General features: G+C 40.9%; 1 protein-coding gene across 9 annotated transcripts in view; it reads left to right on the top strand.

Annotated features, from left to right (window-relative positions):
• LOC148146771 (ELKS/Rab6-interacting/CAST family member 1-like) overlaps nt 1–13,357 on the top strand; it is a 922,009-nt gene that overhangs the window by 262,506 nt on the left and 646,146 nt on the right. For all 9 annotated transcript variants that reach the window (XM_087997334.1, XM_087997331.1, XM_087997333.1 and 6 more), the window contains one exon: nt 13,053–13,188. In XM_087997334.1, the coding sequence (XP_087853460.1) occupies nt 13,053–13,188 (136 nt within the window). The remainder of the gene's footprint in view (nt 1–13,052; nt 13,189–13,357) is intronic.

Genomic DNA, 13,357 nt, shown 5'->3' with positions numbered 1-13,357 from the left:
GTGGCCAAATGGGAATTCACAAGAAAATTGGATGAATAGAAGAGGTAGAAGGACACCAAAGTAAGAAGGGATAAAGGCTAGAAAACAGAAGAGACAAAAAGAAAATAGCATGGTCTATTATGGTCAGACCGGACACACAAAGGCCAATTGTTACAAGTTGAACAGGAGACTATTTAGCAAAAGAATCCTTAGAAAAGGGGCATCAAGAAAAGATTGTTTGAACTATCTATTAAAAGAGAAGTTGTTTCCTTAGAATCTATTAAAAGCGGAGAATTGACCCAGGACATTCAAGAATATTATTTCTCAGTTATTGATTAAGAAAATTAGACCAATGGAGCATGTGAATATTTTATTTTGAAAGGAAAGTTATTTTCTTTATCTTTCTAATCAAGGAGGAAAATCAATAAAAATGTTCAGAGACACGAGCAAGCCATTTGCTGATGCATAGCTGATGCAATTTTGTCTTCCAGAGAGATTAATGAAAGACAAAACATTAACTGGAGGTAGACATGAAGGTCTCAAATCTGTCCAGTTTAACCTGGGTCATTCAAAAATACTGACCTTAGACAGAGTTGTGGAACAACCAATAGAATTTTTTTAAAAAACTGAGACGGTACAGGCCATACATCCTGCATTGTTTCCTGACTGGGTTGTGATTAGATCTCAGATCCATAGCATCATACAGAAAGAAGAAAACCATGTTAAAAAAAGGGAGCTGACTTGGAAATTCAGTTATCGGGCGTAATATCAATGATTTAAATTTAAAGGGTGAAAGCAAAGAGAATGGGTCTGACATCTTTAGCCTATATTTTTAAATAGGCGTGTAAGAAACAGATCCTTAATGAAGAGTTATACTCAATAGCCTACTTAGAAATTGACCCTTCTTTCAGCCACCAACCGGATTCATTCCTCCCATCAATCAACCAGGTTGTACCCTCTACCTGGGTTCACTTATCCCCACCTTACCACTTTACCCCCCCCCCCCCCCTTTATCTCCAGCTCCCCTTATACCCACCCCCAGTCCTGAAGAAGGGTTACACCCAAAACATTGATTTCTCCACCTCCTGATGCTACCTGGCTTGCTGTGTTCTTCCAGCCTCCTGCTTGTCTACTTAGAAATTGAGTCAGAATCCAGTACCTGAGTGATATTTATTTAAAAAACAAAGTACTAATGAGGAAATGGAGACTTACTCAAATGCCAGCCAATAAGGAGCGGGAAGTAATCCATCAAGTTATACATCCATCTGATTATTGTAACAAAATAATGGCTCGCAAACTTCCAGTGGCTGATCACTTAATGAAACCTATGCCAAGATAGTAAAATATTTTATTGACGAGAATTGCATAAAAATGTCATAAACGTTTTGCAGACATGCCTTACATGTCAGGTAGTGAGGAAACTTCAATTATCAATTAAACCTGATCCTTTAACTCTAATACCAGCTTTAGATGAACTGTTCAGCAGGACTTTAATATATTGTACCAGATTTTTACATAAAACCAGAAATGGGAATCAGTATCATTTGACAATTATGGGTGCCTTGTTAAGATTTCCTGAAGCAGTACCTTTGGGAAAAATCGAGGCAAAGCTGAGTGGAAAAGTTAGTTCAACATTTTACAATATTTGGATTGCCCAAAGAAATACAATCACGTCAAGGTTCACATTTTGTGTCGCAAATGTTTGAAAAAATAATATGCAGCTCTGGACTAAAACAATTGACATTGTCAGCTTCATCCATAATCAGAAGGAGCATCAGAAAGTTGGTATCATACTTTAAAGACTGTGAATAGAGATAATTATCAGAAATATAGTAATGATTAGGATAAATGGTTCCTTTGTTACTGTTTACCATTAGGGATCCCCCTACTGAGTCCACCTGTTCACACTTCTTGAACTGAAGAAGGCGCATGAGATGAGAGCACCACTTAAATTTATTATATAGCAATTTATAAACCAAAGCTCAAAGATTATGTTTCCAACCTATGGCTTGAGTTTGAGTAAAAATAACCAAAGCATGTGAGTTATCCAAAAGGCATTTGAAAAATGCTCAATAAAACTTGGGAGATAAAACAAGCTGTAATTCAGAATTCTGTTGTCAGAAAAATATTAATGTTATTATTTGTCTCTGAGGAACCATTAAAAATAGAGTTCGCTGAACCTTATCAAATCAAAAAGAAAGTGATTGATGTAAATTATGCTATGAATGCTTCACACTAGAGGAAAACTGAGTGTAATATGGTAAACAGATAATGTGACAGAGAGGATAGTCAGGACAATGAAAACATGGGCAGTGAAATGAAAGTAACTGTGATTGAGAAATGAATTATAATTTGAACATACAAAATTTAATTTTCCATTAATCATATTGGATAATATGGAGGGGCTTAAAAAGGTTACAGTTTTTTTCTTATTTATTCATTTGTAGGATGTTGGCATCATTGGCTAGAGCAGCATTTAATACTCATTCCTAATTGTGCGGCGGCAGGTTAAAAATTAGTCATGTTGCTGTGGGTCTGGAGTTGCATATAATCCAAACCAGGTGAACATGGCAAATTTTCTTCCCTAAAAGATGTTTAATGAGCCAGATTTCTTTTGTTTGCAACTGAAGTTACATGCCATTAGGTTTTTTTTAATCAGTCCAGTAATTTATTGAACGTATTGTTCACCATCTGCCATAGTGGCGTTGGAACCGCTGTCTCCAGAACATCAGCTTAGTGTCCTGGATTACTGGTCCAGTAACATTATCACTATGAAACTACTTCCTCTGAATTTCCTGGAAAATTTTCAAAGTGATTTACAAAGGTTATTACAGACTTGTGAATTGTTTTGTGTGAATAGGCCACTTAACTGTCAGATAGCATATTGCAGGAAATGTGTGATACCTTGAAAGCTCCTACCCATATACTCTTCCAATCCACTGTTTACAACAACTGAATTCAACACCCAGAACAAAAGACACTAACACCTAACAACTACACAGTTGGTCAAACCATGTAGTTTTAAACAAAACAATTTATTTGCAAGATTACCAAATGGAACACAAACAAAAGAGAACAGAGTACTGAATAACCTTAACCTATCTGAAAACCCAGCAGACCATCCCAACTTAATGATGCTGTTCCAAATACTTGCAACAACCCCTATAAACACACCTTGGCACAAAAGGTAATATCAAACACATCAGAGAGAGTGTCGTCCTGTTCCCCCCCCCACCCCCCCCATCCCTCTGTGGAGGCAAAGTGCTCAGGAGATAGTATAGTTTTATCTCCTTCATCTTTATTCAGGCCTCTGGCGGGAGAGAGAATGATCGCCCATGTGCACAGAGACATGAGTTCTCATTTTTCTCTGGAAGAACAATTTCTCAATATTCATTTTACAGGCAGGAACATCCAGATAAGGTAACATAAATATTAATTGGGTGACCGTTACAATTGGCAAGCATCAACAGTAAAGATTAAGCCATCTGCTGTTACACAATGAATGTTCTTAACATTGTTAACTGGCTTCACATAACAAACACTTTTTGCCTTGTTAACTGACGTTACATACTGAATGCTACATCATCTTGTTAAATGGCTTTACATAATGACTGCTTTTCCACCTTGTTAACCCATTGCCCTTGCCTCCAGCACCCCATTGTTAACTAAGTTCTGATCTGATCTGAGTCATGCTCAGCTGAACCTCTTGTTTCACAAAACTCAGAACTTGACTCTTTCCCTGCCTGTTTATATCCGATACACATTCTCATTCCCTTGTTTTATCATTTCATGATAACCACCAAGATGGCACTACCAGCTTTGATAAGATTCTGACAGCCATTATTTAAGCAAGTTATTGACGCACGGCATACAATGATTAATACAACAAAAATTACTAGTCCGTAACAGTAAATGGAATTTGAAGAATCCTCCCATGTGGAAAAAGAAATTCACCAGTAAAGTTCTTAATAACCACTCCATCCCCTCCAAGTTGAGTGGACGCGGGCCAGTTCTCCTAAATCTTCTTTAGTAAGGTCCAACCTGAAAACTCAGTCTGTTCTTGCATCACTCCTCGCAGAAACCTGAATTCTTGAATAAGGGCAGTTAAATGCTTCACAAAACTGATGAGATTTCCATCCTTCCGGAGATGCTTCAGATAGAGGATGCCAGTGCATCTGAGCATGCAGCACAGCAGCTGCAGACAAGGTGAACGCAGCATTCTTTGTTGCTTCCTGCTCTGCTGATAAATGTAAGAAAGCCAACTGGCTGTTATGATGTTAGCTTGATCAGTGAACCTTCATATTCCTTAAATGATTGAAAGACCAGGTAAATCTCACATGGTTTAATATCCATAGGAACGCACTGACAAAAAGCATACCAACCTCCTCCTCACTTGTTAATTTCTTCACTTTCGCGCTCATGACTGGGGAGCTGATTGAATCTGTTGGATCAGTTTGTGGAGGGATGGGCGGTTGTCCGAAGGCATGCTTTACCTGTGAATGGAGAAGCTGTAGAGAAGATGTTAGCTGCTGGAAGTATCTTTGCATTTCCTGTTTCATTCCTTCTTTGCCAAGGTTATCAGTATGAAGACAGTGACACATTTAACTACACTAAATTGTGTCTGCCTAATTCTTTGAATTCTTGAAGTCTCTTACTCTGTTCAAAGTTTGTGAGAAGATTTGTAGCTCGGGTGCTCGTTGTTGTGTTTCTGTTCACCGAGCTGGGAATTTGTGTTGCAGACGTTTTGTCCCCTGTCTAGGTGACATCCTCAGTGCTTGAGAGCCTCCTGTGAAGCGCTTCTATGATGTTTCCTCCGGCATTTATCGTGGTTTGTCTCTGCCACTTCTGGTTATCAGTTCCAGCTGTCTGTTGCAGTGGCTGGTGTATTGGGTCCAGGTCGATGTGTTTGTTGATAGAATCTGTGGATGAGTGTCATGCCTCTCTTACTCTGTTCACTATTTATGACATTATCAAGTTTTATACAGTTCATAAACTTCTAAATTGTACTGCCTAAACAATTCAGGCAATTATAAACAACAATCGATGGTCGTAAAATCAAACCCTCAAGTGCCTCCATTCAGGTTATTCAAAAATTATTTTATTTTAACAAATTGATACTTGGATTATGTGAAAGCTGTCAGGAAAAGTATTTCAAAAGTCTGGAACAGGAAGAAAACAACAAAATGTTTCCGTGTTTTAGCAATTGAAGAGGCGGCTTCAGTTCAGATTTAAATCTAAAATATTCATGGGAAGCAAATGCAGGACATTTTAAAATCATTTCTCCAAATGAAGCTTCCCAAATAAAACAGAGCAACTTTGGTAGCGATCAACCTTCTTTGAGTTTGCAATATGAAGGGGCCAATGAAGTCTTAACAATAATTAACAGAATTTAAACAGCTCAGCCTCAAGTTCTGAAATTCTCTTGAATCTTAGCAAAGCTTCAAACTCAAAATATATTCTTTTTGTGAACGCTCTGCATTAAAAACACATCAGCAACGATATCTTAATACAATACTCTTATCTGGCTAAAACATGACCACTGACCAACTGTTTTTTTTTAAAAGCAGGCATTGTAGAATTTCAAACAAATCTGGCTCGAGGCACTCAATCAACATGTTTTAAGGTAACAAGTTTGATAATTTTGAGAAGGAGATAATGTTGTACAATTTTAATGCAAAAACAAAATCTGTCCCACTACACAGCCCACAAAACACATTGAATTGAGATCCTGATTCAAACAAGGCAAAAAAATTAGTTAACAGGTTTTTCTAAACCAGTATTTAACAAACCAAACTTTTTAAACATCAAATACACTCAGCATAGCACAATCTACATTGAAACTTTGCTTTTATAACCCAAGTATTAGTACAAACTTAATTTCAGCGTTTCTCGTTTTTTTTTTTGCATCCTCTCACTGAAGTTACACTAATAAAAGCAGGAAGTCCTCACAGTGGACCACATGGCGCTGCAATCCAAGCCACTCTCTTCCCCAGAACAAAGACCCTCAGAGCCTCAAATTTCATCACTCGGGATCTTTAACCCCTTTCTCACTTTACTCCTCATGAGTGCTCAAGCCCCACTTGAACACACAAAACTCAAATCCCAATTAAACACAGAGAGCTCGAAGCTCACTTAAACACAGAAAATTCGAACCTCAGCACAGTGCGGAGGACCTGAACCTCCAATCAGCCCACCCAGTAGACTCGAACCCCAGTACCTCACAGAGGACTTGAACTTCAACCAAAACACCCAGGGGACTCTAATCACAGTACCGCACAGAGGAATTGAACCTCATTTACAAACACACACGCACCCCACCCCAACCGGGGACTCTAACCCCAGTACCGCGCAGAGGATTCAAACCTCAACCAAACCCACCCCAGGGACCTTGAACCCCTGTATCGCTCAGAGGACTCCTACCTCTATCACACCACCCTCAGGGGACTTTGACCCCAGTACCGCGCAGAGGACTTGAACCTCAATTACACCCCACTCTCTCCCCCCCAATGCTGCGCAGGGAACTCAAACCTTGGCCTGACAGCATGCTTGTGAAAATTTGTTTCTCAACTGAACCAATTACTGTTCGAGGAATCCGTAGAATCAAGAGTGATCGAGTGCAGGGACCGTCTCCGGCACACAGGCATATCGAGAGAGACCAAGGTTTAAAATCTTACCTTGTGGGCCCGTCTGTCTCGAGACACCAATGTTCCGGGCGGCCACTGACACCATCCGATCGTAACTATCGGTTCGGATCCTGCCAACTACGCCATTATTGTCGTTCCATTTCCCACTCTCAGTCGAAGCAAAACGCTCAGAGACAATGTATAGTTTTACCTCCTTCATCTTTATTGTGGACCCTGGATGGTGACAGAATGATTGCCAATGTGCACAGGGATATGTGTTCTTAGTCTTCTTTGGAAGACCAGTTTCTAAATGAACTATATAGTCATTTTACAGGGAGGAGCATCCAGATAGGGCAATTGGTAATTAATTGGTTGTCCGTTACAAATCAACAAGCGTCAACAGTAAAAATTAAGCCATCTGTTATTACACAATGAATGTTCTTAACCTTATTAACTGGCTTCACATAATGAATACTTTTTACCTAATAAACTGACATTACATACTGAATGCTCTCTCATCTTGTAAAATAGCTCTACATAATGACTGCTTTTCCACTTTGTTAACGCGTTATCCTTGCCTCCAGCACCCCATTGTTAACCATAAGTTCTTATCTGGTCTGAGTCATGCTTAATTGAGCCTCTTGTTTCACAAAACTCAGAACTTCACTCTTTCCCTGCCTTCTTATACCTGATACGCATTCTCAAGAGGACCAGCACGGACCTGCTTCTTTGGGTCTAGCAGCTTTTCAACACTACTGCAAAAATCCAGAGCAACCAGAGAAAAGCTGAGTTGGGAGAACTGACTATGCCCCTTTCATTTTACATGTGTTTTTTTCATAAACTTGAAAGCCTTTTTCCTGAGGTAGTATCTGTTATCTATAAACAAACTGGCCCTAAAATTATTCAACTTTGAATTTTCGGAATCTGTGTCTTTTACGATCTCACTGGAAAAAAAACAAAGACGACATGACCTTGTTAACGAAATGGCCTTGTCACATTAGCAAAGTTGAGAAATGACTTTATCTTCCTGGATGTCCTTGCTACTTCATTCTGGTGACTTGTGCTGAATGCTTCACTGAATGCCAGTGCATTGTTTACTGCAACCAGGATGTCATACTTTGTGTCGGCAATTGGGAGGAATAGAGTATATGACAGCAGGTCATATACTCTCCAATGTATTTTCTTCTTTTTTCTCATAAGTAACCAAGCCACAAGGGAAAAGTGGCAGGATTTGGCGTGGTACTCAAACTCGACTGGGAATATGGAAGATATAGACTGTAGGGAAATAGCTGGTAACTTCTTGCAAAATGTCGAGATTACAGAGGAGGAAGTGCTGGATGTCTTGAAACGGTTAAAGGTGGATAAATCCCCAGGACCTGATCAGGTGTACCCGAGAACTCTCTGGGAAGCTAGAGAAGTGATTGCTGGGCCGCTCGCAGAGATATTTGTATCATCGATAGTCACAGGTGAGGTGCCGGAAGACTGGAGGCTGGCTAACATGGTGCAACTGTTTAAGATGGGCGCTAAAGACAAGCCAGGGAACTATAGACCGGTGAGCCTGACCTCGGTGGTGGGCAAGTTGTTGGAGGGAATCCTGAGGGACAGGATGTACATGTATTTGGAAAGGCAAGGACTGATTTGGGATAGCCAACATGGCTTTGTGCTTGGGAAATCATGTCTCACAAACTTGATTGAGTTTTTTGAAGAAGTAACAAAGAAAGTTGATGAGGGCAGAGCAGTAGATGTGATCTGCGTGGACTTCAGTCAGGCGTTCGACAGGGTTCCCCATGGGAGACTGATTAGCAAGGTTAGATCTCACGGAATACAGGGAGAACTAGCCATTTGGATTCAGAACTGGCTCAAAGCGAGAAGACAGAGGGTGGTGGTGGAGGGTTGTTTTTCAGACTGGAGGCCTGTGACGAGTGGAATGCCACAAGGATTAGTGCTGGGCCCTCTATTTTTTGTCATTTACATAAATGATTTGGATGCGAGCATAAGAGGTACAGTTAGTAAGTTTGCAGATGACACCAAAATTGGAGGTGTAGTGAACAGCGAAGAGGGCTACCTCAGATTACAACAGGATCTGGACCAGATGAGCCAATGGGCTGAGAAGTGGCAGATGGAGTTTAATTCCGATAAATGCGAGGTGCTGCATTTTGGGAAATCAAATCTTAGCAGGTCTTATACACTTAATGGTAAGGTCCTAGGAAGTGTTGCTGAACAAAGAGACCTTTGAGTGCAGGTTCATAGCTCCTTGAAAGTGGAGTTGCAGGTAGATAGGATAGTGAAGGCGGTGTTTGGTATGCCTTCCTTTATTGGTCAGAGTACAGGAGTTGGGAGGTCATGTTGGAGCTGTACAGGACATTGGTTAGGCCACTGTTGGAATATTGTGTGCAGTTCTGGTCTCCTTCCTCTCGGAAAGATGTTGTGAAACTTGAAAGGGTTCAGAAAAGATTTACAAGGATGTTGCCAGGGTTGGAGGATCTGAGCTACAGGGAGAGGCTGAACAGTCCGGGGCTGTTTTCCCTGGAGCATTGGAGGCTGAGGGGTGACCTTATAGAGGTTTACAAAATTATGAGAGGTATGGATAGGATAAATAGACAAAGTCTTTTCCCTGGGGTCAGGGAAGTCCAGAACTAGAGGGCATAGGTTTAGGGTGAGAGGGGAAAGATATAAAAGAGACCTAAGAGGCAACTTTTTCATGCAGCGGGTGGTACGTGTATGGAATGAGCTGCCAGAGGATGTGGTGGAGGCTGGTACAATTGCAACATTTAAGAGGCATTTGGATGGGTATATGAATAGGAAGGATTTGGAGGGATATAGGCCGGATACTGGCAGGTGGGACTAGTTTGGGTTGGGATATCTGGTCAGCATGGGCGGGTTGGACCGAGGGGTCTGTTTCTATGCTGTACATCTCTATGATTCTATGACTGGCAGATGATAAGCCTTATCGTGCCATCTTCTGCGTGGATATGTTAGTTCTTGAAATAAATTTTAAAAATGTACTATGCAAGCGTTTAAAAAGCTACCTACTATGACTGTTGGACTCTCAGTACTCTTGAAGCACTGTTGGTTTCTTGCTTGAATTGTGTGGAAAGTAAGAAATTAGTCATGCAATTTCTCAAGTCATTCATGGTGCAGAGGTCGGCTATTTGGCCCATTGAGTTCATGTTGGTTTCCTACTGAGCAAACCAATCAGTTCCACTTCACTGCTTTGGCTCTATACTTCTGCATATTTGTTTCCCTCGTGCATCCAAGTTACTTTTGAAATCATGAATTATATTTTTATAAACTACCTAGATGAGGGTGTAGAAGGAGGCTTACTAAATTTGTGGATGATACTAAGGTCAGTGCAGTTGTGGATGTTGCTGAAGGATGTTGTAAGTTACAGAGGGACATAGATAAGCTGTAGAACTGGGCTGAGAAGTGGCAAATGGAGTTTAATGCAGAAATGTGTGAAGTGAGTCACTTTGGAAGGAGTAACAGCAATGTCGAGTACTGGGCGAATGGTAAGATTCTTGGTCGTGTAGATGAGCAGAGAGATTTTGGTGTCCGTGTACATAGATCCCTCAAATTTGCCACCTGGGTTGAATGGGCTGTTAAGAATGCATATGGTGTGTGAGCTTTTATTAGTAGAGGGATTGAGTTTCAGAGCCACGAGGTCATGCTGCAGCTGTACAAAACTCTGGGCCGCACTTGGGGTATTGCTTACAGTTCCGGTCATTGCATTGTAGGAAGAATGTGGAATCTTTAGAAAAGGTTCATAGGAGATTTATTAGCATGTTGCCTGGCATGGAGGAAAGGTCTTATGAGGGGAAAGGGACTGAGAGAGAAGAACATTGAGAGGTGACTTAATTGAGTGTATAAGATAATCGGAGGGTTAGATCGGGTGGACAGTGAGAGCCTTTTTTCTAGGATGGTGATGGTGAGCATGAGGGGCAATAGCTTCAAATTGAGGGGTGATAGATATAGGACAGATGTCAGAGGTAGTTTCCTTACTCAGAGAGTAGTAGGGGCATAGAATGCACTGCCTGCAACAGTTGTAACCTCACCATCTTTTAGGGCATTTAAGTGGTCATTGGATAGACATATGAATGAGAATGGAATAATATAGGTTAGATTGGCTTCACATTGGTTTCACAGGGCGGTGCAACATTGAGGGCTGAAAGAGCTGTATTTGGCTGTAATGCTCTATATTCTATGCTTTATATCTGCATCCAACATCCTTTGTGCAGCTGTTTCCAGGCCCTTCCAAGTTCTTCCTCACATTCCATCTACATCTTTAATCGCAAGTTCTAAACCTGTGTCCTGAGACTTTGTCCTATTAGCAAATGAGAACAGGTCTTCACTGTCCGGCTTATTTAAATATCTCACAATCTTGTGTACCTTCTTAAATCTGTCTCTCTTAGTCTAAGGAGAGCAACCCCAGTCTTCACCAAGTCTTAAAGTGTAGTAACCAGGGCTGGACCCAGTTCACAGATTGAGGCTTTGCCAGAACCTCATATAAGTTGAGTTTACCTTTCCTGCTCTTGTACTCAATGAAGTCTAAGACCTCATTTGCTTGCCATGCTGTCAATAAGCCCAATAACCTTCAAAAGCAGCATCTGACGAGCAGAAGAATCGACAGTTTGGGCATAAGCCCTTCATCAGGAAGGTCCATCCGGATCTTGATCTCATTATAACATTGGTCTAAACATGGCATAAAGAGCTGAGCTCGAGATGGGAAATAAGAATAACTGCCCTTGATGTTCAAAGCAGTGTTTGATCAAGTGTGGTAGCAAAGAGCCCTGGCAAAACTGAACTCATTGAGAATTGGGGGATGATCTGTGCTTTTCCAGCACCACACTCTCAATGACATTCAGGCTTGGGCTGACTCAGAGAAAATGACATTCCTGCTACACAAAATACCAGGAAATGACCATCTCCAACAAGAGAGAATCCATTGCACCTTCATATTCAATGTCATTACCATCACTGAATCTGCCACTACCAACATCTTAGGAGTCGCTATTAGTGAGAAATTGAACCGGACTGGTAAAATAAATATGGTGGTTACAAGACCAGGTCAGAAACTGGGACATTTGAGGTGGGCAATGCACTTCCTGACTCCTGAAGACCTGTCTGACATTTACAAAGCACAATTCAAGTATTTGATGGAATACTGCACACGAAACAGTACTCCATTTCAGTGATGTGTCCCATCTACACGATGTATTGCGTGCTTTTCCCAGGACTGCAAAGTCAGCAGCTTTCAAACCTACAACTGCCATCTCAAAAATCATTGGCTGCAGAAACATGCCATCATAATATCTTCTCTAAGCCACTCCTCATCTTGAGTAGGAAATTTATCATAGTTCCTTCAGTGTTGCTGGGTCAACATTCTGGAACTCTCTCCAATGGCGTTGTGGGTGTACCTACAGCAGTTCAAAAAAGCAGCTCAGCAGCACCTTAAGGGCAACTGAGAATGGGCAATAAATGTCCCAGGCAGGGACACCATGAAGGAATAAAAAATTTAAGTTAGTTTTGGAAATAGGGTAATTAGCCATAAAGTAGTTTGACGACAATGGTTCACAAGTTTAAAATTCTCTCCGATGTAGATCAGCAAACATAGGGGTGAAGGGGCAATGAGAAAGGACCATCTGTTTCTCTTGGACTAACTGGTAACTCTTTGAAGAGCTGTCACAGGTATAGTGAACCAAATGATTTTATCCTGTGCCATCCAGTTCTGTAATATTTCCAGTTAGTCTGCATGAAGAGTATTTGCTTTAGCTGATTGCAGTTGGATTGATTTTCAGAACACTACAGGAGCAATGTTTATGGAGAAGGTGAATTGGATACTTCGAGTCTTTAATGAAAATAATTTGTCGTTCTTCTGGTGGCGATGATTTTCTTTTTAAGTTGCCCATAAATGGGAATGAGACATTAACAGGTTTTAGTAGCATTTCACTGACCCTATTCTCAAGTATTATGTGTATTCCAATTGAGGTGAGTGGGGAACATTTAGGAGAGAAGTGTAGGGAGGCTGGTGGGTGACTGGAACGCTCTACCAGTGAAGGTAGTGGGAGCAGGCACGTTAACAATGTTTAAGGTTTATCTTGATACACACATGAATTTGAGGTGAACAGAGGGATAGATACCATGCATGGGTAACACGTAGCAGGTCTAAATAAGGAATACGAAACGGCAGAAGCTTTGTGGGTCTGTTCCTGTGCTGTATTGTATTGTATTATTGTGTTGAATAGGTGAATCAGTGAATTGCTGTATCCTTTCTTTAGGTAATCTGGACATTTGGTCTAATTCTGAATTGCTGCTCCTCTCTTTCCAGGTGATAGCAAGTGTAATTTTGTTAGGTTGGAATTCTTTGCAATCTAGTATCCTTCTGCAGCTGGGACTGAGTTCAGTCCAGATGTTCTAACATCTCATTTCTTATTATTAAAATTTATGTTTTAGACAGATGAAGGAACAAAGTAAGAAGTTGGCCAACCTAAAGCACAAAGAACAAGTGGAGAAGAAAAAAAATGCCCAGTTACTGGAGGAGGCACGCCGAAGGGAGGATAATTTAGCTGATGACTCCCATCAGCTCCAGGTACAAAGTCCTGACACTCTGGTTTTAGTTGTAATTCAGCGGATTTTATGTGCTGCTGCAGCAGCTTCAGACATATCACTATTTCTGTGGCATGGAACCTTCTTACCTGCCACTTTTCAAGAAATTAATTACCCTGGCTCTCAACTGGGCTGAGAGAAAATATCCCTTC

The sequence above is a fragment of the Chiloscyllium plagiosum genome, unplaced genomic scaffold, assembly GCF_037043375.1.
Source record: "Chiloscyllium plagiosum isolate Xiang-an unplaced genomic scaffold, Cpla_swu_hap1 HiC_scaffold_19, whole genome shotgun sequence".
In the NCBI taxonomy this organism is placed as follows: domain Eukaryota; kingdom Metazoa; phylum Chordata; class Chondrichthyes; order Orectolobiformes; family Hemiscylliidae; genus Chiloscyllium; species Chiloscyllium plagiosum.
The sequence above is the reverse complement of the archived record's forward strand: the minus strand, read 5'-3'. Positions and strand labels throughout refer to the sequence as shown.